Below are 26211 nucleotides of genomic sequence, written 5' to 3' on the forward strand. Positions count from 1 at the left end.
CTCCATTCCCCGGGCCTCGGCCCCTGCCTCAACAGGATGTCTGCCCCCACATTTTGATGGCCCCTCGGGTGTGGGAGGAAGTATTTGAGTACTCGAAATACCGCCATCATTTCCAGATGATTTATGTGTCAGGAAAGTAGATGGTCCTCCCAAAGACCCTGAGCCGAGCGACCACTCATGATCGCCCCCCAGCCTGTGAGGGAAGCATCCGTCGTTAGCATTACACGACGACAATGAGCCCCCAACACAGGTCCCTGGGACAGGAACCAAGGCTTCTTCCACATGACTAAGGCACGAAGGCATTGCCGCGTGACCTTAATCATGCGAAAAGGATTTCTTCTCAGAGAAAACCCCTTGGTCCTGAGCCACCACTGTAAGGGTCTCATGTGCAGCAGGCCAAAAGGTATCACGTTGGACGCAGCTGCCGTAAGACCCAACAGTCTCTGAAACTGTTTTGCAGTGTGTGACTGGCCTAATTTCACCCCATTCACGGCCGAGAGAATGGAACGCACCAGAGCAGGAGACAGATGTGCCTGCATCGTGATGGAATCCCAGACTACCCCTAGATCGTTGGTAGTTTAAGCTGGAAGAAGCACACTCTTCTTGGCATTAATTCTCAGCCCTAGCCTTCTGATGTGAGACAGAACAACATCTCAATGTTGGACTGCCATATGCTCAAACTGAGCTAAATTCAACCAATTGTTGATATAATTCAACACGCGAATGCCCTGGAGTCTCAGAGGAGCCAGAGCTGCATCCACGCATTTTGTGAAGGTGTGGGGTGAAAGCTAGGCAGAAAGGAAGAACCCTGTATTGGTAAGCTTCGCCCCCGAAAGCAAATCTGAGGAACCTCCTGTGCTGAGGATGGATGGATACATGAAAGTACCCTCCAACCCTCTTTGGAACAAAGTACAGACTGTAAAACCCTGACAGCTTGCTGGGAGGAGAAACCCTTCTATAGCTCCTTTTTGCAAGAGCGTCAGAACTATGTGTTCCAATACCAGAGACTGCAAGGGGTCCACCACTATAGGGAAGACCCTGTTAAATTGGGGCGGGCGAGACCCGAATTCTGTAACCCTTTCTTTGTGAGCAGTACCCATTGAGAAATACTTGGAAGAAGTTTCCATTCTACCAGAAATCTACTAAGGGAACCAGTCTCTCATGACTGGCCTCTGGTGTTTTTTTTTTTTTGTTTTGTTTGTTTTTTTTTTTTTGAACATTTGACTCGGCGCCCTTAAGCGGCGAACCCGCAGGGAACAACCGAATCAAATGTCGACCGGCCCTCCTCAGAGGGTCAGTGGAGACCGCTGCACCCTGAAGCACACGAGGTGGCAGGGTTGGCAGAACGGCCCCCTGAGGGCACCGAGGAGGGGCGGATACCATATAGTGTGGTAAAGAACCCTCTTCGGAAAGGGGCTACCCTCGAATGTCCTATGCCACTGGCGTCAGGACCTTTTCGAAGTCTTCTTGGTGATAACAGTCCGCAGATCTGTCTTACCCCACAAAGACTTCAGCTGTGTTGCCTGTCCCGGTCCCCAAGCTTTCTGCGGGGGAGCACGGGTGACGACACTTTTTTTTTTTTTTTTTTTTCAGTGCCCTGAAACGGCGAACCGGCAAGGAACAACTGAACTGACCACTCTATGACCCTCCTCTTCTTAGAGGATCACTGGAAACCGCTGCACCCTGAAGCACACGAGGTGGCAGGGTTGGCAGACCGGCCTCTCTTCTTTTAAATTCCTCAGAATTTAATGTATTCAATATTTCATTTAATCCTTAAATTAAATGCAGCCAAAAACAAACAGTCAAAAAGACAGGCTGAATATATTGGAATACAAAAAGAATTATAGCTCGTAATAGTTTGCAAGATATTATAGGGAAAAAGAGAAAGGGAACTCCCGTCTACTCAGTTCCCTCCAAATATATATAAACATTTTATATATAATCGGCTATATATTACGGGCACGATATCTATGCGCAGCCTCGGCAAACGCGAGATCCGAGCCGTATATTCTTTATTGCAGACTTAATCTGCGCGCTGCCTCGGCAAACGCGAGATCCGAGCTATATATTCTTTATTGCAGACTTAATCTGCGCGCTGCCGCGGCAAACGCGAGATTCGAGCCTTGCGTTGGACTTTTATTCCCTCGAGAATAAAGCCAACAGGAGTGGAGCTAAAAACTCCCGCTAGTGCATACTTCTCTTTACACTTCGGGACATTTTTATGAATGAACACTGTCAGCTGTGAACTGACGTGCATGCTCCACTCTCAGCGTGTGCATCCCTACTCGCTTTGTAGTATAGCACTCAAAACTGCTGTTCACTTTCTTTATATATATAAATATATCTTCAATATTTGTAAGTTGACAAATTCAGAAAGATATTTAACTTCTCAGTTAAATCGAGAAAATAATCAGACAAGTCTATCACGGTCTGAATATTTCAGATTAACAAAATAATCATGGCTTTCAAACACAACTGATTTGTTTCTGATGTTAGAATAATAAACGTGTGATTTTGAAACACGATATGTGTGTGAGGTGGCGAGTCCTCAAATCAATATCACAATATCCACCTCCTCAGAGCTGGACATGTGTACCGGTGCCTCAGCCCGGAGGAAGAAACCGCAGAGCGTGCTTCCACCTGGGAGAGGCACTGAACCTGGCAGGTAAGGGCAGAGAAAGGGCAGCGCCCGTCTCTAACCCCTCTGCCAAATTCATCTGCGAACCCCATGATCTGAACCGCCTGTCTGCCTCGGCAGATGCGGGATCCGACCACGAAGAACGCGAGCCGCGGCGCCCTCCTCAAAGAGCGCCCGGCGGGAGTGGAGAGGTTTTATATTACAATGCTCGCAAACAACCCCCTCGAGGGCCGCCTGGGCATGCTCCGCTCCCGGACAAACAACACAGAGCTCGTGTGTATCCCCACCCGTGAAGTAATGAAGGTAGGGAGAAGCACACGGTCTGATGCCGTTTGCTCGCCATTATAGTGTCTTTTATATACATATATATGTGGTGTAATACTGATACTCTTGTTCTCAAACAAAAGAGATCGTCTCTGTATATGTAATTGACAGACAACACCAAATAAGACACACGATAACAAAGAGCGCTGCTGAAGACACAGAAGCTGGCGTTCTTTGTTCTCAGGAGTGCTTTATAGTTTCCTGGTCCGTGACGTCACCCGCACTGACGTCCCGTCACACTATTGGTTCGATTTCACGAGTGCTTCAAGACAAAACGCGCAGAGGCGTTCCCAAAGCGACTACGCAGCGTCGATGTTCCCATGAAAGGGAACTACAACAGAAAAAGTTAGGTGCCATGAAAATTGTAATGAGCAACTGCATTACCGCATAAATGTGCTGCATTCGGAAACGCATACTAACATACTATTACTATTTTTGCCACAGAATTATATGGGGAAAATAAGTAAGAGTAGTATGCTAATATGCAGTTCCAAATTGAGAAGTAGTCAATTGGAGTAATAATTGCTAACTTCTTTGATATTCAAAGTACAAAGTAGTCAAAAAGAAGACACATAAGTACATTTACTCAAATACTTTACATCGCTGCAGGAGAGACTATAGGGATCTAGTGTTAACATAGGGTCAATAGTTAAATGGCAAAACATGTTGCTATATGCAAATACTTTGAAATGGCAAGATATTTTAAGTAGCCTACAATAGAATTAAATACTCAAAACAACCACTTTGGCAAATAGTATAGAAATGTTCTGTTTATTTAATCACTCCTGTATTTTTTCTGCTTTAACCCAAACAAAACAAGTACAGGCACAATTCACAAAAGAATCTACATTGTCATTGGCCTACTTTACAAATCAATAAGAAAGGCATTCCCTCTTTGCAGTGCAAACATCCTGCTTTTTCATCCTCTGCCAAACAGTTTGGGTGGCCTTTTTGGTTTATTTGCAAATAGAAGCCTTTAGACTTTAACCAAGTTACCGCCTTGTCATACTTGAGAATGATAAAAAGTTTTTCAAACTTACTTTAAAAACGCAACTTAGTACCACTATCATGCTAAAGACTCAAATTACTTGAATCTCCAATGGTCAAACTTGGCAGTTCAAAATGCAGAATTTGCATTGTCTGTCATTACATAAACTACATGCAAATGTAACTGAATCAATTACATTGAAAACACATTAAGACACCACAGTAAAACAGCAGTACAGTACATAACTAACAGTCTGTCATGCCTGACACATCTAACATTATTCTATAACCATTTTAATCCTAGAATTCCTGCTTTCACCTTTTACCTAGTTGTCTAATATTTGCTTGAGTGATTCAAAACAATCCTTATAGCAGAAACAAGCTGCTGTCAACCCATTTCAACTAGCAATCATTTACAGTCACAACTGTTGATTTGAACAAATTTATTAAAACATTATTAACCAATGGCCTTTCTAGTGCATCAGTTATAAAATGTAGACAAGATTAAATGACCTACAGATATTCCCTTAAATGTAATTTTACTTAAAATATAGACAGACTGCACATCTAAGCAGATTTAAGTAGCAAATTGTTTTTTTCTTTTCTTCTTGAGGAAATGCTGAGTGAATGTTGTAACATTTGTAATATAATAACCCCCTAACATAATTTACTTTAATACTTTCTAAAAACATAAACGCTTGCCTATAGGTACAAAACAGAAAAGGGCTGCCTGATTGACCCACAGAAACGTAAAAAATATGTTACTATTCTAAAATACTGTAACACTGCGACGTGTTTGATATGAAATATGCCTTTTACAAGGCACAAAGTCTATCATAGTGAGCTCCACTGATTAAACCATTACAAACCATCTCTCCAACTCAAAATAACACATTATCTAACAATTTCTAATCATATGCCAACTGTAATGAACATTGGTCCATCCACAATGGGGCTGGTCCCTCATGATAATCTTTTTTTTTTTTCTCCGTGATCTTCTTCCGAAGAACTGATATCTTCTGACTGTTTATGATACAGCAAAGTTGTTTGTGCTATGACACTTAAGGATGACGCCAAACTGAGTTTCCCTCAGATAAAGGTATATGTGGAAGCTATGCTTATATTTTTCATTTCCATTTTTGAAGTGATCAACGTTTAGATGCTTACAGCTGAGAAACTATGATACTAAAATTCAATAACTTAATAAACAGTCATTTACAGTTTGTATTGCCTTCTTGAGACCTCATGAGAATGTGCAACTTCAAAGGCATTATTGATATCAAAAGTTGTCCTAAATACAGCCCAAGGATGTTTTTATCCCCAATGTTTCTCTATCAGTTACAGGACATGTTGTACTTTATGTTGTGGTCACAGGCTGTCTTTTTGTCTTTCTGATGTCAAAGGTAGATCACTTGCTGGAGTGCAAAGGACACGCAGTCTCTAAAAAAATGGGAAAACATATAGTTGCAAAAGATTAACAATTTGCATTAAACATGGCTAATTTTTACATTGAAAAGTAATTTGGTAGTGTTAAATCATTCATGGAATTACCTGTTTCAGTGTACCAGGAGTGACAAGGATGACATAGATCATCCATACAGGAACCAACAATGTTGAGGAGAGAGTGAACCACCAACCAACAGCATAGCCCCACCAGGGGTATTCGAATGTGTTGTTAAACTTTAAAGGAGTGAATTTGACCAAAGAGAAAACAAATGTACCCTAAAGAAGCAAAGACGTTCATTGAATTAATGGTGAAGACAATCTATGTTGTTCTATAAAAGTATTGCTTCCTAATAATACAATGATAACAGAATACTTACTGATTTTAACACTGAAATTGTTTTATTGTGAAAAGTGCTATACAAATAAACTTGTATTGAATTAAATAGAAAGTCCACCCAAAAATGAAAATTCTGTCATCATTTACTCCCCCTCAAGTTGTTCCAAAACTGCTGAACACAAAGGAAGATGTTTGGAAGAATGTTTGTAACCAAGCAGATCTCGCCCCCCACTGATTACCATAGTAGGAAAATTAAATACTATGGCAGTCAATGAGGGGTGATATCTGCTTGGTTACAAATATTTCATTTTTGGGTGAACTATCCCTTTAATAATGGTGAAGAACTAGATGAACACTGCAGTTTTTTTACTTAATGTAACCATAACACCTTGAATCAGAGTAAAACGTGCACTTACTATACACACAATAGGAGTGACATACTTCCAGCAGTATTTCATTAGCGTCAGAGGACGATAACCGATCATGTCTACAATGTTTTCATAAAGACGATCAGAACCTGAAAAACCAGAGACAAACCATAAGTCTTAGGAGAGATTGTATACAAAACAATTAGGAAGAAATGACCACGGCTGCGTCTGAAGTCGCATACTATCTTGAGTAGGTACATATTTTGAATAAGTAATTACTTTGTGACCGCTAAAAATCCTAAAAATCCTCTCCCGTGGCCTCATGAGATAGTAAAGTGTCCATCGTATGCACACTTCAGAATCTCGCCAGAAGTAGTAGGTCATCCGGGTACTTTTTGCCTACTCTTTTATGAGTACTGTGAATTTGGACATACTTCTTTTGTCACATGCTGTTTTCGCCTACTATATAGCAAGGGAGTATGCGATTTCGGATGCAGCCCAGGTAAATTACCTACACATATTAAAAGAATGCTCACCAGTTTTGTGCTAAATTCTTATTGTTTATGGTTCATGACATGGTCAACCTTTACTAGTATAAACACAATGCAGCAGTATGGTGGTGACTTTGCTTGAAAGTCTGGGCTAACAACAAAAATGCTGCAGGTGACTCTAGCACCACTAGTGTCCTTAGAGAAGGCACTTAACGCATCAGTCGCTCTGGTAGAGTTGTCCCTGAATAGTGTAACTGTATAGTACGACAGTAGTTCATGATTTCCGCATGCAAATGATTTCCGCAATGCAAATGATTTCCGCAATGCAAAAAACATGGGCTGAATCACAAATCCAGTCATAAAAATGGAATTTAGTATATAACACAGAATGTTATGGAATTTGGCAAATTTTGGATGAGTAAATAAAAAGTAGGGCTGTACTCATTCAAATTATGATACGGACTAGTGTCTGTGAATATTGTCTGTGAAAGGTGCAAAAAGACAATTTAAATATGCAAGTCTGTATGTTCTGCGTGTCTCTGCGTAAATAAATTGTTAAAATTTGTTTAGTTGACAAAACGTCACCGATTAATTGGTTAAATTGTTAATGTTTTATGCCATTTACCATCATTTTTGATCACAATTTTGTTTCAAATCACAATTTCAGCAACAATTTAATTAAACCCTTTAAAGTAAAAGTTTTATGAATTCAATTGATTAGACATGCTTTCTTTATTATTAAAATTTAATTAAACCATTAAAATTGAATCCAAATGGAAAACATGGAATTTGGGAAAAAACAAAATAAAACAAACATAATTCATAAGGCCCTATAAAACTTTTAATAAAAATTATTAAATTGGTATGTTTCATGATTTCAATTAAGACATACTTTTTGATTACTAAAATTTAATTTAAATCTTTAAAACAGAATCCAGAAAAATTCAATAGGAAAAAGTGGAATTTGAAGAAAAACAGAAAACAAACAAAAAAAAAAAACCTGGAATTTTAGAAAAAATGAAAAAGGATTTCATAGGGCCCTACATATTAAGGGTGCTAAAGAGGATCTTTTCGTCGACTGAGAAACCAAAGACTGTTAGTGAGTTTTTGAAATGAGCGCATGCGTAAGAACAACCCCCTCCTTCACAGCTCATTTTGAGGGAACTCCTCCCAAACCTCGCGCACGAGTATTGGAACACGAGTGTTTACCACCGGAATTCGCTGTGTCGTGTTAGTGGATTCATTATGTCGGACTCACCGCAGGTAACTCATAATCTGCAGTTGTTACTCCTGTCTCCTGACAAAAACATTGCATGCGGCGCCTGTGGAGTGTGGAAAGTTACTGGAGCGTGCAGCCGCGCACGTCTCTCACAAGGAACGTCACGGCAGTGATTGACAAGCCAGAAGGCCAATCGTTTACGCAATGATCGCGTAAAGATTGGCTGATGTTTTTAAGGCCCTACCTCGTGCCCAGATGATGTATATTAATATTATTCCTTTCAGTGCACCTAATAAATAGTCTTTTATCAGTTAGTAAAGACAGTTTCAAGTAATATTGCAAAAATTTATAAAACAAAACATCCTCTTTAGCACCTTTAAATTAGATTGCACCATTTAAAAAATACATTTAGTGGATCAAATAGTGGAGAAGAGTATTAATCGGGCATATTTTCAGTTGTGCAGGGTAGACAGACACATAATTTCTGATTTAGTATTATTACTCACCATAAAACCAGCCAATACATACTGACTGTGCAATGGCAAATAGCAGGAGGGTCATTCCACTGCAGGAATAGTAATCAAATAACTGAAAGATATACAGGCCCCCCTATCGAACCAATGCAAAAAATATAATATAACATTGATCAGTACTCAAATCTCAGATTTTTTTTCATTGGTTATTACTTGGTCTGATTTAGACAGTATGAGTCAGGAAAGAACAAATATCAAAGATTCAAAATGTTGTTTTATGTAAAACAATTAACAAAATAAAAGCCAAGAGTAATGACTAAATTATGAACATAATCACCTCTGTTACCATCAGGAGGCCAATGAGGAAGCAGCTCACACAGATGAGGAGGAGAAAAAGTTTACGACGGTGTCCTTGGAGGAAGAAGTTGGGGTTCATGTCTGTTATAGCTGTCATGAGAGCCTCCAAACCCACAAACTGAAAAAGAGAAAGAGATGTAATGACAGTGTTATGTTTTTAACGCTGTACTGTCCTGAAGAACTTGAATAACACATTTACAGTAAGTATATTGCATGTACAAAACTCTTGAGAATATTAAGAACCAACTTTAACAGAATAATGTGTGTAAATTATGATATGTAATAATGTGTGTAAATTATGATATGTAATATATGAAATATATGCTGTCAAATATAGTGCTCAGCGTAAATGAGTACACCCCCTTTGAAAAGTAACATTTTAAACAATATCTCAATGAACACAAAAACAATTTCCAAAAATGTTGACAAGACTAAGTTTTATATAACATCTGTTTAACTTATAACGTGAAAGTAAGGTTAATAATATAACTTAAAGAAAAAATTTCAGTTTTACTCAAATTAGGGTGAGGCAAAAATGAGTACACCCCACTGAAAGTCTCTGGAGCAAAGTATTATTTTAGACTACAAATGTCTAAATTAATAAGAATTCAACCACGGTTGAGTCTACTTATTCATTACACAGGTGTCCAGCAGACAGTTGACTATAAAAGGGTGTTAAAACCGCTTCCCCATTTCATACTGTCAGCAATGGCACCACATGGAAGAGAAATGTCACAAGACCTGAGAAAGAAAATAATTTCTTTACACCAGAAAGGTGAAGGCTACAAAAAAGATCAGCAAAGCTTTACTTAGCAGTCAGAATACTGTAGCAAAAGTGGTATAAAAATTTTTTTAAAAAGATGGAACTGCAACCATCTCACAGAGACGTCCAGGTCATCCACGGAAGTTAACACCCCAATAGGAACATCTTCTGATGAGAAAGGCTGAAGAAAAAATAAATAAATAAATAAATAAAATAATCGGCATGCAAGTTCACTGCAGTTATCTAAAGAAGTAGAAAGCCAAAATGGGGTGACTATTTCCCGTAACACAATATGGCAAACACACTGCAGAGGAATGGCATGCATGGGTGCCGTCCATGAAAGAAGCCTTTCCTAAAGCCCAGGCACAAAAAAAGCCCACCTAGAATTTGCCAGGGCCCATGCTGACAAAGATGAAGACTACTGGGACTCTATACTCTGGAGTGATGAGACCAAGATAAATGTTTTTGAACTGATGGCTTCAAAACTGTATGGCGAAGGTGAGGAATACAAAGAAAAATGCATGGTGCCTACAGTGAAACATGGTGGTGTCAGTGTCCTTATGTGGGGCTGCATGAGTGCTGCTGGTGATGTACTGCTCTATACGGACAGAGAAGATGCTACCATCACTCCGTGCCCTTGGTCGTCGTGCACTTTTCCAACATTACAATGATCTTAAACACACATCTAAGGCTACTGTTGGATTTCTGAAGAAGAACAGTGTGAAAGTGATTCAGTGGCTCCTGATCTGAACCCAATCGAACACCTATGGGGAATTCTGAAAAGACAACTTGAGCATCACTCTCCATCCAACATCCAGGTCATTCTTGAAGAATGGAAAAAGATAGATGTTACAAAATGTCGCCAACTTCATTCCATGCCTAAAAGACTTGGTGCTGTCATTAAAAATTATGGAGGCCATACAAAGTACTAGATGTAGTAGTTTTTGTTGTGAGGTGTACTCATTATTGCATCACCCTAATTTGAGTAAAACTGACAAATGTGTAATCTAAGTTATATTATTAAGCTTACTTTCATGTGACAAGTTGAACATGTTATATTAAACTTAGTCTTGTCAACATTTTGGAAATTGTTTTTGTTCATTGAGAGATTGTTTAAAATGTAACTTTTCAAAGGGGGTGTACTCATTTATGCTAAGCACTGTAGCTTTATCAAAAGTCATGTCACCTTTATTTTTATAGTGCTTTATAAAGTAGAAATTGTTTCAGAGCAGCTTCATATTAATGAAAAAGTGACAGAATTAATGATGCAAACTTCAAATATGAGACAGATTCAAATTCTTCTATAAAGCAGCTGTAGTAAGTTAACAGTGATTAATCAGCTTAGTTCAGTTCAGTTCAGCGTTGATTCAGTTCAGTTCAATAACTGTAAAGTTCATTCATTATGTAACAAATTTAATTCTGCTGTAAAGCAGCTCTACAGAAGACAATGGTGTCATTATTCAGTTTCATCCGATAGTGTCAGTGCAGTCAATACTAAATGCAATTTTCAAACAGTCAAACACCTCATGTACTTTAGAGAAAATGTGCTCTCACCTCACTGTCAAGGCCCAGCAGAATAATCATGATGAAGAAACATATGGACCACAGCTGAGGTATGGGCATCATCGCTACAGCTCGTGGATATGCAATGAAGGCCAAACCAGGGCCTGGCAAAAGAAGAGAAATGTGAATTAATGTGTGGGAAATGTATGGGGAAAAAGACAGACATAAAAGAGCTGCTGTTGTTTAAGTTACCTGACTCTGCCACCATTGAGATATCAACCCCCTGTTCAAGGGCCATGAAGCCTAAAACAGAAAAGATTGCAAAGCCAGCCACAAAACTGGTTCCACTGTTCAGCAGGCACAGATAAACACAGTCTCTACAAGCAGAAACAAAGCATGCCGTCAAAACCCATCAAAGCAGTGTGTCTATTATACAGTCATTAGCTATTTTTACCCATATTTTATACGAGTAAGAACAGCTAATGGCTCTAAAAATGTATCTAAAAGTATATCTGCATTAATATTTAAATGTACTGTAATGTAGTTTCTCGTGACCTAAGTTCTCTCACTTGTAGCAGTTGTTGTTGTACTTATTGTAGCTTCCCAAAGCTGTATGGCACCCAATGCAAAGAGCATAGGAGTAAAATATTTGTGTTCCAGCATCCATCCACACCTAAAGGCATGAGAGACCAATCCATTAGGTATTTGCAATACATGACACATGAAGGGTCTGGTCCAGTTCCATATTGAGAAATATCCAAGTTAATTTTCTGAATGACTTTGTGTTACTGATTGATTATTTAGCAATTAGTTATTTAAAAGCTTAATCAGTTTGACATTCATGTGTAGAGACTGTGATTAAGCAAAAATAATAAACAACTTCCTATACAAGAAGCTCTATGAATTTTTATTTGTCCCTGGTTGATAAAACAATGGTCTAGTAACTTACATTGACACTGACTATCAGACTTGGATGCATCCTCACATGAAAGCAGAACTTTTTCAGATGCTAACATTTACAATATTCACCATTATTAATTCATTATTAATTTCTTCATTTGAAAAAATCCAATAATGAAGTTGCGGAATAAGAGGAACTAAAATAACATGAACAACATTGAGCTTGTCATGTGATCAAAATGCGGCCATCAAGAAAAGGGAAATGGAATAAAAGGTTTTAGGCCACTGATATGACTGGCCTGATGGTCATGTGAGTGTACATCATTTTAAACGAAAGCACCAACCATAAATACTTTTCATTCTGCAAATGTCTTTACAAATAGAAGAAAAAAATCTTCATCTACTACTAATATCACTCATGTATCTCCGGATTTGTTTACCTGTGGGTCTGCAAGGCGTGCTGGATTTGGGTAGAGGTAGAAGGAGATGCCATCAATGGCTCCAGGCAACGTAAGACCTCGAATCAGAAGCACCAGTAACATAACATATGGAAATGTAGCAGTAAAATACACAACCTGAAAAATAAAGAACAAGGGCACTCCAATTTTGAGATCCAGAATACCTGATTTAAGTATGTAAACAGAATCAACTGGACTATGTCAATATCCATGACAAGCAGACTGAGGTAACATGTAGCCAGATGTCATCTCTATCAAATATATATATATATATATACACACACACATACACACACAAAGTGCCAGTTTTTCAGTTAGTTCTCACCTTGCCAGTGGACTTCACTCCCTTCCACACACAGAAGTAGCAGATGATCCAGGCCAAAAGGAGACACAGTGCCAGGTCCCATTTCACACTGCCCAGCTCATTCACACTACCAGTTATATCCAATACTCGCCTCCTAAAAGAAACATTCATTGTAATTTTAATTGATCTCATTATTTCTAATATAATAAATAATTACACTTGAAAGTTGTGCTTGCATTTAGGGTTAGTTTATATATTTCACAAAAAAAAAAAAAAAAAATGTTCAAACCTGATAAAAATTGGTTAATTTTTTTTATTTTTTTACAGCTGCAGGTTTTATTTTTACATTGCAAAAAAAAGACTGCAATGTAAAATGTTGTGTCTGCACAATTTGGCATGTTTCATTTCATTATCACAAATGTAACAATGGACTTCAAGCCAAACTGCACAATATGCTTACAAAAATCAACAAATAATATTTGAATAAGGGGTGAAGATGTCAATTTTCCTAGGCTGGACATCACTTTTGGCCACTACTGTTTAAACTTTTGGTTATATTATAAACTCACTCCCAAAATTCTTTAACAGGTGATGATGCATTCTCAAAAAAGCTCAGGTTTCTTGTCCCCCCCATTCGGTCAAACTCGACACAGTTCTCTGTAAGGGTAAAGAAAAAACATGATCTATTACAAAAAAAAAAAAAAAAAAAAAAAAGGATTAATTTTCAAAGTAATAGTATTTGTAACATACCTGAATTCCACCAGTTCCTGCAGCTAGCCCATGGTAGTTCACCACTAAAAGAAGAGAAGAGATAGAAGAAAGCCCAGGCCAAAATGATGATGTAGTAGGTACTGGAATAGAAGATGACCACCTGACTCCCATAACCCAGACCTAAAGAAAAGCAAACCACAACAATTACCCCCTTATGATTATGATGACAGCAGTTGATCAGCCTTTAAATTCAATACCAGTTCGCTTTGAATGTTTGGGTTAAATGTACTGGAGAGGTCCATATGTATATATTACATACTGTTACAGAGGTTAAAATTAATTATTTAATAATGCATTTCTACTGATTATTTATAATGAATTTACACATACAGGTGCTGGTCATATAATTAGAATATTGTGAATAAGTTCATTTTTTTTATTGTAAATTATTTTTAAAAATGATTATTTATTTTTTAAATTTATTTTTTAAATTTTGATGATTAGAGCGTACAGCTCATGAAATTCCAAAATCCAGTATCTCAAAATATTAGAATATTTCCTAAGATCAATCAAAAAATGGATTTTCAAAACAGAAAAGTTCAAGTTCTTTAAAGTATGTTCATTTGTACACTCAATACTTGGTCGGCAGCACATATTACAGCAAATAACTTGCTCTAGCACAAATTACAGCATCAGTGAAGTGTGGCATGGAAGTGATCAGCCTGTGGCACTGCTGAGGCACTATTGAGCCTTCAGATCATCTGTATATTGTTGGATCGACTGTTTCTCATCTTTCTCTTGAAAATATCCCATAGATTCAGGGGTCAGGCATGTTGGCTGGCCAATAAAGCACAGTAATATCATGGCCAGCAAACCACTTGGAAGTGGTTTTTGCACTGTGGGCAGGTGCTAAAGTCCTGCTGGAAAAGGAAATCAGCATCTCCATAAAGCTTGTCAGCAGATGGAAGCATAAAGTGCTCCAAAATCTCCTGGAAGATGGCTGCATTGACTTTGCACTTGATAAAACACAATGGACCAACACCAGCAGACGTCACGGCCCCCCAAATCATTACTAACTTCAGAAACTTCCCACTAGACTTCAAGCAGCTTGGATTCTGTGCCTCTCCAGTCTTCCTTCAGATTCTGGGACCATGATTTCAACATGAAATGCAAAATTTACTTTTATCTGAAAAGAGGACTTTCGACCACTGTTCACTGTCCAGTTCTTTTTCTCCTTAGCCCAGGTAAGATGCTTCTGATGTTGTTTCTCTTTCAGAAGTGGCTTAGTAGTCCTTTTCCTGAAGATGTCTGAGTGTGGTGACTCTTGATGCACTGACTCCGGCTTCATTTGACTCATTGTGAAGCTCTCCCAAGTGTTTTAATCAGCTTTACTTGACAGTATTCTCAAGCTTGCGGTCATTCCTGTTGCTTGTGCACCTTTGCCTACCCAATTTCTTCCTTCTAGTGAACTTTGCATTTAATATGCTTTGATACATCACTCTGTAAACAGCCACCACATTCAGTAATGACCATCTGTGACTTACTCTCTTTGTGGAGGGTGTCAATGATTGTCTCCTGGACCATTGCCAAGTCAGCAGTCTTCCCCATTAGTGTGGTTTCAAAGAACAAGAGATACCTGGAATTTATACTGTAGGGATGGTCATTTAATGAAACTCAAATGTAAATATTCTAATATTTTGAGATACTTGATTTTGGACTTTCATTAGCTGTACGTTCTAATCAACAAATTAAAAAAAATTTTTTTTGAAATGTTTTACTTTACATGTAGGGAATCTAGTATAAATGAAAGTTTCATTTTTAAAAATAATTTACAATAAAAAAAATGAACTTTTTCTCGATATTCTAATTATATGACCAGCACCTGTATAATAGTTTATCATAGGAAATATTGTATGACGAATTTGGGGCTTTGAGGTTTTGAATCTTGTTTGACTTATAAATGATAGCCCTATTCAGACAGGACTAGTTTTCAAGGGGGACTTGCTTTATGTATGTGAAAATCTCTCACCAAATGGGTGTCTTCATTTTCAAAACCTTACACCCTTACAACCTTATTGTGACTCAGAAGATAAAACTATGTTATTTAAATATACTCGCATGATAAACCTTTTTTCAAACTGATTATTACAAAAACAACTTCTGCTTCAAACGGGAAGCTTCTCGCATTTCAGACCACTATTGTTCACTATTGCAGTGCACGGGGTGTTTAACTACAACCATCTAATTTTAACAGCAAAATTACATACATCACTATGGCTGACATACAGCACAACAACATGTACTATATTGTACACCAACACTGACACTGACACACTGACTGAAATTCACCTTCAAATAGTGGGCAGATCTTCCTCCAGCAGGTGACAGACCCTTGGCTTGTGTACTGACCCAGAGCAGTCTCCATAAGAAAAAGAGGAATGCCACAGGCAAACAGAAAGACCACATATGGAATAAAAAACACTCCTAAAAAAAGAAATACACAGCTGTTTTTGGACAGTTTATGTCCACCACTTTAGTATAGGACACAAACAAAAACAAACAAAAACCAGAACTGGTTGAACTGAACTGTTTAAAGAGAGCTCACAGTTATATTTGAACAAACCTCCTCCGTTCTTGTAACACAAATATGGAAACCTCCACACATTTCCCAAACCAATGATCTGGCCAGCAACAGCTAAGATAAACTCCACTTTACTGGACCACTGGCCCCTCACTCGGATTTTGAGGCCTGTGTCAACTCTTCCTGAATCTGGATAAGCCAGTTTAAACTGCAAATCTGGGTCATGCTGCATCTCCATGTCACTGCGAAAAAAAAAATGTCAAAACACTGATGCTAGAGAGCCACAAACAAAGTTTAAAACAGAGTGGTTATTGAAACATGTAAAGGTCAAAAACAGCAATGAGTCTTTGTTCAGTACCATCTGGTTGTTCCAGCTCTTACACTGGGAGCTAGGCATTCAAATAATGATATTCAAAATTAGAATAAGTGCCCAGATCTTCATTTTTTGTATTTCTCTAATAGTGTAATGTAGCTGCATAAGAACATACTCGCCACAATAGATTTGATTACACACATTTATGGAAATGCAAGACTGTATTGTGGAAAAGATAACTAAAGGTTTTTCATCAAAGTTAGGCATAATCTTGGTGATGGATTTTGTGGTGCCTAAATTTCTTATAAATTCAAAACTATAATTCACACCTCCATTTAAATGCATTTGTCACTAATTGATTAAACTATTTTCAAACATTTACTTGTGAAGACCTTGGCACTTTTAATACTCTGTAATAGAAACATTATTAAAGAGTTATCATAAAACTAGCCTCGAGCGTCTATGAACAAATTAGGGCTATGTGATATTGGAAAAAAAATTGACATTGCGATATTTAGTTTTTCTGCAATGCATATTGCAATATAAAAGAAAGAAAAAAGAAAAATCACCAGATGACTTAAATAGCTCTATTTGGAAAGAATTAATCATTCTAGAATGTTTGGGATGATTTTGTAGGGGAGTGCATCTGCATAAAAATAATAATAAAATTAAAAGCATAAACAAATACCATCGAACAAAGATACAAATGAAATAAACAGTGCTTTTTTTGGGCAAGTCTACACAGCAAAATCCCCAGAGTTAAATAAACTCTGCTCAGAGTACATATGGTCCCTCTGTAAATAGTGTTAAAATAACACTGAAGCAGAGTTACATTAAATGATATAATTAAGCAATTAATTAAGTGATGATTGTGCATTAGTGATGAACGCCTGCTGTTAACAAGCAGAATCACTTAAGAAATAAGAAAAAACACAAGAACTACAAATGACTTAAGTCACAGCCTTATTAATTGCTTAATTATCTCATTAAATTTAACTGTGCTTCAATGTTACTTTAACACTATTTAGAGACGGACCATTAGAAGAGTTGATTTAACTCTGGGGATTTTGCTGTGTAACAGTATTCAGGTACATTAATTGAATAATCAAATAACACTGCTTAGTCTTCACTGCATATATTAAATATAATTGATCTTTGTTACAGCTACAAAAGTGATATTCTCTTTGTGTTTTGTTTTTTTTTGATAACATTAATAACAGATAGCAGCAGGAATATTAGGCTGCTGTCACTTTAAGACCGAATGCATAGATGCATTTCCTTTCTCAATTGTTTACGTTCACATAAGCCATAAGCGACCGTGTTTATGAGGATACTTGTATTTTTTTCCATTTATTTTTACCATAGGGATTTAAAAAAAAGTCTTTGATAAAAAGAGTTATAATCCGTGAACCAAGCTAATCAGGTAAGAGGTGAATCATAACACTACAAACTTTGATTTGAAGCAAAAATGTTTTTGAAAATCAGACAAAAAAAAAAAAAAAAAAAAAAAAAAAAGGGGACAAGACCGTATACCCAACGGCTTTAGTGAGGGAAAGAAGTACAATCCCATGAAGCACTGCAAATAGCATGATTGAATTAAAAATTGAGAAATATAAAACTGCTCATTTACAAAAAAAAAAAAAAAAAAAAAAAAAAAAAAAAGGTTAAAGGGCTTAGTTCACCCAAAAATGAAAATTATGTCATTAATGACTCACCCTCATGTCGTTCCAAACCCGTAAAACCTCTGTTCATCTTCGGAACACAGTTTAAGATATTTTAGATTTAGTCCGAGAGCTTCCTGTCCCTCCATTGAAAATGTTTGTACGGTATACTGTCCATGTCCAGAAAGGTAATAAAAACATCATCAAAGTAGTCCATGTGACATCAGTGGGTTAGTTAGAATTTTCTGAAGCATCGAAAATTCATTTTGGTCCAAAAATAACAAAAACTACGACTTTATTCAGCATTGTCTTCTCTTCCGGAATCCATTCCATTGAATTGACTCAATTGAATCCTTTCATCTGTCTGTGTTGGTAATGCACGTTTACGTCGCCGTGGTTGTTTTTGGCGATTAGGACACCTGCAACATTGTGAAGCATCGAAAATACATTTTGGTCCAAAAATAACAAAAACTATGACTTTATTCAGCATTGTATTCTCTTCCGGGTCTGTTGTCAATCCACGTTCATGACTCCGCTTCTTCTTCCTTCCTGTTTTACGGCGGTTGGCATCCAGCTTATTGGTGCATTACCGCCCCCTTTTGCTCCGGAGTGTGGTTCACGACTCCGCAGTGACGCTGCTGATGTAAGACGCTGCTGACGCGTTATCTGGTGCGCCCGAGCTTCGTTTACAGTCTGAGGGAGACGCACGCTGTATTCAAGCTATTCTACATTGTTTGTATTTTGGTATTGCTATATTTTTTAAAATGGTGCGTAAGTGTGCATGTCGCAGATGTCCTAATCGCCAAAAACAACCACGGCGACGTAAAAGTGCATTACCAATGCCGACAGATGAAAGGATTCAATGGAATCAATTCAATGGAAAGGATTCCGGAAGAGAATACAATGCTGAATAAAGTTGTAGTTTTTGTTATTTTTGGACCAAAATAGATTTTCGATGCTTCAACAAATTCGAACTAACCCACTGATGTCACATGGACTACTTTGATGTTTTTATTGCCTTTCTGGACATGGTCAGTATACCGTACATACATTTTCAATGGAAGGACAGAAAGCACTTGGACTAAATCTAAAATATCTTAAACTGTGTTCCGAAGATGAACGGAGGTCTTACGGGTTTGGAATCTTGCACTGAACAACACTGTACTGAACAAATGCAATTCCTGAATACATTTGTACACTCTTCTGTTTCTTGCCAGACACCTGTCAGCGCTTGTGCTCACACAGCTGAGACACATTTGTCCAAGATGCTGTTTGAGCATCGGTAATGTTTAATGGTTGCATCGGATGCGTTTTGGTGGTTTAAATCGGCGCTCGTGACTTCAAGTTGCATATCAGACAGGTAGCAACTAGAGAATAATAATAATAATTTGGCGAGCCGGATTATGTTTCATTTTTGAGATCAGTTGCGGGTCGGGTAGAGGGGGAGGGCGGGCCGTAAATGTTTGAGACCACTGCTTTAAATAATGCAGGCTGATGGCTTCAGCAGAAGCAAATACCATAACCTTGTAGCTCACAGTAGGGCTGTCTTTAAAGGTGCTAAAGAGGATGTTTTGTTTTATACATTTTTGCAATATTACTTGAAACTGTCTTTACTAACTGATAAAAGACTATTTATTAGGTGCACTGAAAGGAATAACTGGAAATGGCTGAGATTCACTGGGGGAACTCTATATGGGAGGGATTGTTTTTTTTTTTTTTTTACTTTCAATGACTTTTCATTTATTTAAATATAAAATATAAACAGGCCTATTTCATGTTCACAATATTTTCTTAATTATCAAGCAAGCACATGAAAGGTCAATGAACAACATTTATGAATTGCGTGTGGCACAAACATGTTAATTCAACAGAACCTTTGCTTGGAGAAAATAACCTGTTTGATTTTGTCCAAACTAAAGATACATTGTCTAGGAATTTGCATATGTGGTGCAGACTGAATTGAACAGGTCACAAACATTTTAAATACATTTGTCCTCAAGAAAACTGACTGTTTTGGATGGCTACCACTCAGTTTAGTATACTTTGAAAAACAACAGTTTTAATGCAAAAGGAAGCTGATGTGTATCCTAAAGCAAAATAATTTGGACAATAATGTAAATATAATAATATTCACTCATCCCTTTTCTTAAAGAATGGTTAAAAGGGTTGAAATGTGATATTTATCATTTTATAAAATTTTGTTTTGAGGATGTTACGATATACATGTTTTTTACAAGTAATTTACTGATTCTGACATAATGTTAGTTGGTGCAGTCGGTTAAAAATCGGTTTGAATAAATGATTCAATGACTCAATTATAAAGATGTCACTTGTTTCATAGATGAATCAACGTTTTTTGAACAATTCTTTGTAATGAATGAATCAATGACAAAAAACATTTTTAACAATCATTTGTCGCCACATACTGGTGTAAAGATGTAATTGATGCAATCTTTATTTGAAGTATCAAGTTACTTTCAAAGGGTAATTTATTCTATTTTGTTCACTTCCATTTGGGATGGGGGACTGGTTGTCTTCCTTGGTTGCGAGGAGTTTGGTTTTTTTTTATTTGTTTGTTGCTTTATTTTTGCAAAATGGTCCACACATGCAAAGTTGGTTGATAACACAACTGCAATAAAGTAACAGCCTATAGTTAACAATTACTTGTTTACAAGGTGCTGAAACTACTTAAAATGTTCTTATACCGAACTTGTTGATTCTTGGAATGCAGCCAGGTTTTTCCTAATGGGCATATCTGTCATATTAACAGAACACATTTTACACATGAGGAAAACTAAAGTTTAGTTAATAATTCAAGAAGATCCATGATTCTAACTTGTACTTGGCCTGAAAAAGTAGTTCTTGTAATTGTTTAACCATAGCATTTGTTACAATAAGGATATAAAAAATTCAATCTATTGCCTTAATAGATTATTTATTATATAAATCCTTGAACAAGTTAGTTAAAATGTACCACAATAAATACAACGTGATAAATTCTAGGAAAGGTGGTCATGAGAAGTTTAAAAAGCTTGCAAGATCATCATCATGTCTTTTTACTGGCTGTTTTTAGATCATGATGACTTTCTCCATAATTTTTTACTAAATACATTCTGAATAGAATTCCAATTAAACCCATTTGAATTCTATTGAGAACGTTCTATTTTATGATCATAGGAACGGCTCGTGCAAATCTTATCACACTTTTGGAGCGCGCTGGCGAACGCCCCTGCGGTGATTCGCGCACGGTGCACCACTCAAGCTTATAAAAGCTCCGAACACGCGATTTATAAAATTAATTAACAGCCTGAATCTGTGTTTCAGTGTGTACATGCAACATGGAAGAAGTGCCGGTGTATGCAAGACAAAGCGTGGGTATGCAGATTAAAGTGCCGGTGCGAACCGGCCCACTTCGAGCACCGATTAAGATCACGTGGGTGTTTGAATTCAGATTGCGATCTTTTTATGATTAATCATGCAATTTTATTGCGCTGAATCGGTTTCTTTTTCGTAGGCTATTGAGTGAATAAATACAGAAATTTCTAAAAAAAAACAAAACAAAAAAAAAAACAAAAAAAAAACCGAACCAATTTGAACTGGAACGCCGTCCCCCCTTGAAATTTACTCCGGGGACGCCGTCCCCCTGCGTTACCCCCCATTTCCACCCACATCATCTGTGCATGAGGTAGTGTTTCCCATACATTGACTAGACTGTGGCGGCCCGCCACATTCTAATTTGTCCCGCCAGTCTCAAAATGAAACGGAAATTTGGTTTGTCGCGATATTTAAATAATCGTCTGATAATTGCGCTCTTTTATATGGCAAAAGTGGGAGTCATAGTGCACGAAAACTTAATTGGTGCTAGTCTACTTATTTTGCTCTATGTTCAAATTAATCTGAAGCTATTCCATAGCCTCATGTGAATGAGTACATCGTTAAGTTCACGGTCAGAAACTCGTCTTCCCTCCGCTGCAGCTGTCAATCATTCAGCTCTCAAACAGCGCAGCGCAGCGCGTTCGGTAACGACAGTCAGCACGGTAAAACTCTCCAATATGATATATTCCCATTATAATACTTGATATGTAGATGAAGGGCTGTGGATTTGCATAAAATGACTTTATCTTGCTGGAGTTTATGGCCGTTTCTGAACGATGTCATCATATTGGCTACAGGGTGTCTGTACAACACAAGGACTATGAATTTGCGTCACACGCACAATAACTGGAATTTAAAAAAGTGAGAAGAAACATATGTTTCATAAATTGTTAGAACCCGGTAAGTTAGTTATACACCGGGATTCTCTTTGTACCGTGAACTTTTCAATGAGCAGCGTGACTGCGCGCTCTGGCTCCACATTGCTTCAAGCACATCATTCTGCACCCAGGATGCGCATTAGCGGTTTTTTTGCTGCTGTTTTGAAGCATATATTATTATGGTTTAGGTTGCTGCTGAATTATATAGGGTAATCACCTAGTTTACTAGTTTATTTATTTGGTCAGCTTATGATTATATGTTTTTATTCATTTGTTATTTTTCTCTATAATGAAGTAGTGGGTTTAGTGCATTCTGGATTGTTTAACAAATCAAAGAGTAACCATTAGTTCGACAAATACAGATGTATAGATACAGGCTTCCACTAATACATTAATTCAACAAAGGTAACCTCTTTTGCTACATATTTTTAATGGTTTTAATTGTATACTCTACATGTTTGACTACTTATGAACTATCTTTTAGCCTACTGATCACTACCATCACCAATAAAAAAAAATGACTAATAAAGCACAAATTGTTTACAAGAGAACAAATTTCTTCATTGATCTAGTCACTTAATTTTGCTCTCAGAATGTACCAGATTTATGCATTTAAAATTAAAATGTACAAAATTCTCATTGTGTAAACGACTGGCCCTCTGGCTTGTCAATCACTGCCGTGACGTTCCTTGTGAGAGACGTGCGCGGCTGTGCGCTCCAGTAACTTTCCACACTCCACAGGCGCCGCATGCAATGTTTTTGTCAGGAGATGGGAGTAACAATTGCAGATTATGAGTTACCTGCGGTGAGTCCGACATAATGAATCCACTAACACGACACAGCGAATGCCGGTTGTAAACACTCGTGTTCCAATACTCGTGCACGAGTTTTGGGAGGCGTTCCCTCAAAAGGAGGGGTGTTGTTCTTACGCATGCGCTCATTTTAAAAACTCAGTAACAGTCTTTGGTTTCTCAATCGACGAAAAGATCCTCTTTAGCACCTTTAAAGGTTTACAAGTTATCCTTAAAAATCAATTTTCTGACTGTTGCGCTCTGTACTTGACACCGCACATCCTGTGATGTAACTATCACGGATGCGCACATCGCGATATAGTTGCGCATCGACTGTTAAAAGAAAGACGGCAGTGTACAGATCCAATCTAAAAGAATTATAATGGTTTTGAGGTCTTGAGTGTTTGCACATATGTTCTCAATAAGAATTTGTTTTTAGAGTTTACAAAAAAAAAGTATACTTTGGATTTAAATGTTGAGGGCAGTGAGTACAAGCTGTTTGTGCAACTCCTCACAGCTGAAATAATCTTGTGTCCCCAAAACAGGAGGCACTGCAGGGTGCTTAGTCACATTCCCTTCTCTGCCCTCATTTTTTGTGCTGTGACCCTTATTATATGTGAAGAAAAAAATTACACAGAAAGATACCTTAAAGGGGTACTTCACCCCTGGAAAGATGAATGTGTTTTTAAAATTGGTCATTTATTTAGTAGAAATGTGAAATTATTTTTGAATTTGGAGCTTTCTAGACTGAGAAAAGGCAGAAAATGTATTTTTGACTAATGTGGATGAAAGACAACAACTCCCAGAATGCACTTATTTTGCTGCCCTTGCGAGGCCACGCCCAAACCACGCCTATCGGTTACAGGCGGCATTACCAGGAAAATTCAAACAACTAAGCTTGCTTTATTACATATTAATTCTATAAATCGTGAGTTAGTTCATACATTTACAGCGAAATGGTGCTAAACTGCTTTGTACCTGGATGTACACCCAAAACCAGGAAAGGACAAGTACGTTTCCATCATTTTCCGATTAAGTTAAAGATTTGGAGCGATGTAAACAGTGGCTGAGGGCCATCAAACACCCAAAGTTTGGAGATGACACCGTTATAGAAAACATAAAAAACTGCAGAATATGTAGTCTCCATTTCAAGCACGAGGACTACGAACCAAATATCTTTGCAATGAAGAGAACCATTCTGAAGGACACCGCAATACCATCGATATTCACTTTCCCAGAGGACAAACAGCCTGGGCCATCTGGCACTAAGCGTATTCGTAGAGGTAAGACTCGCTGATACTAGACTGATAACACAGTAGCCTATATGTAGTGTTGTAGGTAGCAGTAAAACTGCAAACTTAGCAAAGTAACGTTAGATAAGTTGCATATAAGTTGACTATCAAAGTAAGGCCACTGTTCTGTAAAACTGAGTTAGTCTAATTATCTATTTATGCTAACGTTACCACAAAAGCCTGTTGCTGTATTGGTTGAGATGACTGCAGAGACCGATAAATTTGCGAGCTGAACCACTGATTTAGTGCAGACTATAACAAATAATGTTAATTACTGTAAGCTTAAAAATATAATTGATACCCACTTTTGATAAAATCTTTGATCTATGTCCGTGAGTAACCTTAAACACGCATATGTATGGGCGTGGTGAAAAAAATGCGGAACTACCTGCTATTACTGGCTGTAGTTTTAAGCCTCTGGCCAAAAGGGCTTTTTTACAGAATAAAAATGCATAAATCTCTCATCTCGGGCTGATATGAAGGGGGAAAGCACGGTAATTCGAAAATACTAGTGGTATTCTACTAATACAAAGCTTAATGCTAAATCCTGAAGTAACCCTTTAATGATCCCATGGGGGGCAGTAAAGGTACTCCAGTTTTTTAAATTCTAATTAAAAACTCAAACATTTACAAAATGGTAAAATTCATCAAAAATGTATGAAAGCAACATGAATACAAATATTACATTCCGGTTAGATTTGCACGTGTGTTTTAAACTACATTTAAACGCCTACTACTACTTTTCATCCTGGAAATCCTTAATTCTCATTAACAATATTTTAATTTTATTGTGTCAAGTGGCATGTTAGGGCGAGGTAAGGAAAAAAAAAAAAAAAAAAAGACGTTTTCACTTATTAAATAACCTGACTGTACATGCTTAATTGTAACCATAAACAGCAATTGAATCTGACGCACGAACTACTTATCCTCATGGAGCACAGACTGTCCCTGATGATCTGAATAGATAGAAGGAGGAAACTCACTCAGTTATTGCGCTTTTGTTCATGCCCTTTGGCCTAGATTCAGCAGCCGAACACTTGTGCTGCTCAAACCCACGCGGAGGAGACGCCGGGTGCCAAGTGAAATACTTCTAAAAACAAAAGCATATAGAAAACAGTTCAACTGAACCCCTTCAGTAAATTACAATGCATTGGAAACAATACAGATAGAAAACAAAAGCTATAGGAGGTGTTACCTGACGCAGGCGACCAGTCAAAAGTTCAGGAAGTCTACCGAATTTACATTGGTCGTGAAAGTTAAGCTTAAATCAGTGTGATTCGGTCTTTATAATACTGTCACTGAAGCCCACCCCTCTCATTTTCTCCACCTCTCGTAAGGGTAAACGAGTCCATACAGAACCGAGAGTGTATATCGCATGTGTGTGTTTTTATTTGGTCGTATGTGTGAGTGTGTCTCAGCTAAAGGCGGGGCTTAGATCATCAGCTTGCAGAGCAATAAATGACAACGTTTCTAAATATGTTCATCTCGTTTTTTACGATGCCAAAAATATCTGTTAATTACATGTAAACAAACGTGATACTCCTCGCTTAACATGAGTAAACAACAATTACGCAATATTACACGAGCACGAACCGTATAATATTTTGTATGTTTTTTTTTTTTGTTTGTTTTTTATGAAAATTGTTGCAAAAAAAAATCTAATTTTGTGTCACCAAGCAACACAGACATTCATCCGGTCTGGAACACGTTGTATGAATGGAACGGAGAGATATTTCCCCTCCCCGCTCAAAGAATTTTCCAATCAGTCGGATTTAGCTCCATTCCGGGTTTTCCAGTTTTCCATTTATCTACCCCGCACACTAGAGGAACCTGCTCCGACAGTGGTCAGGAGTCATATCTAGTTAGTAAACCTTGTTCTGCATAATGTTAGATGTAGATACCTACAATAATGTATCATACAAATAAGCAAGAAACCGATTTTCATTATAATTATTAACATATTTGGGGAAAAAAACAGCAGTCAGTTTAAGTCAAAGAAGACAGTATATATTCTGACAACTATTACACAGACACTGTTTTA

The 26211-nt window shown here is 37.5% G+C and overlaps 1 protein-coding gene across 5 annotated transcripts; it reads right to left on the reverse strand.

The window, feature by feature from the left end:
* Positions 1-1605: 1605 nt before the first annotated feature.
* slc6a22.1 (solute carrier family 6 member 22, tandem duplicate 1) lies at positions 1606-25572 on the reverse strand. 5 transcript variants are annotated; one of them, XR_010893378.1, is made up of 16 exons: positions 25366-25572; positions 25154-25260; positions 15903-16102; positions 15629-15763; positions 13319-13459; positions 13138-13225; positions 12590-12722; positions 12247-12381; positions 11476-11579; positions 11159-11283; positions 10958-11070; positions 8621-8758; positions 8317-8419; positions 6174-6249; positions 5501-5671; positions 1606-5389 (listed from the first exon to the last, which is right to left on the reverse strand). XR_010893378.1 is itself a non-coding variant. In XM_067372689.1 (16 exons), the coding sequence occupies exons 2-16, from the start codon at positions 25174-25176 to the stop codon at positions 5318-5320; spliced, it is 1782 nt and encodes a 593-aa protein (XP_067228790.1). In that variant the 5' UTR covers positions 25177-25260; positions 25366-25572; the 3' UTR covers positions 1606-5317. The 5 variants fall into 5 exon arrangements, 4 of the variants coding, with proteins under 4 accessions (XP_067228790.1, XP_067228793.1, XP_067228792.1 ...); XM_067372689.1 differs by having other exon boundaries at positions 6149-6249; XM_067372692.1 differs by lacking the exons at positions 15629-15763; positions 15903-16102 and having other exon boundaries at positions 6149-6249; positions 13319-13362.
* Between the last annotated feature and the right edge of the window lie 639 nt (positions 25573-26211).

This window comes from Chanodichthys erythropterus, chromosome 21 (assembly GCF_024489055.1).
Source record: "Chanodichthys erythropterus isolate Z2021 chromosome 21, ASM2448905v1, whole genome shotgun sequence".
Lineage (NCBI taxonomy): Eukaryota > Metazoa > Chordata > Actinopteri > Cypriniformes > Xenocyprididae > Chanodichthys > Chanodichthys erythropterus.

Excerpts from the sequence above, each read along its gene's own strand:
- slc6a22.1 (XM_067372689.1), bottom strand. The coding sequence starts at position 25,176 with ATGAACAAAAGCGCAATAACTGA. Across the intron at positions 16,103-25,153 it reads AACAAAAGCGCAATAACTGA|TGACATGGAGATGCAGCATG; the intron begins GTGAGTTTCCTC and ends TTTTTTTCGCAG. Across the intron at positions 11,071-11,158 it reads CTCAATGGTGGCAGAGTCAG|GCCCTGGTTTGGCCTTCATT; the intron begins GTAACTTAAACA and ends TTCTTTTGCCAG.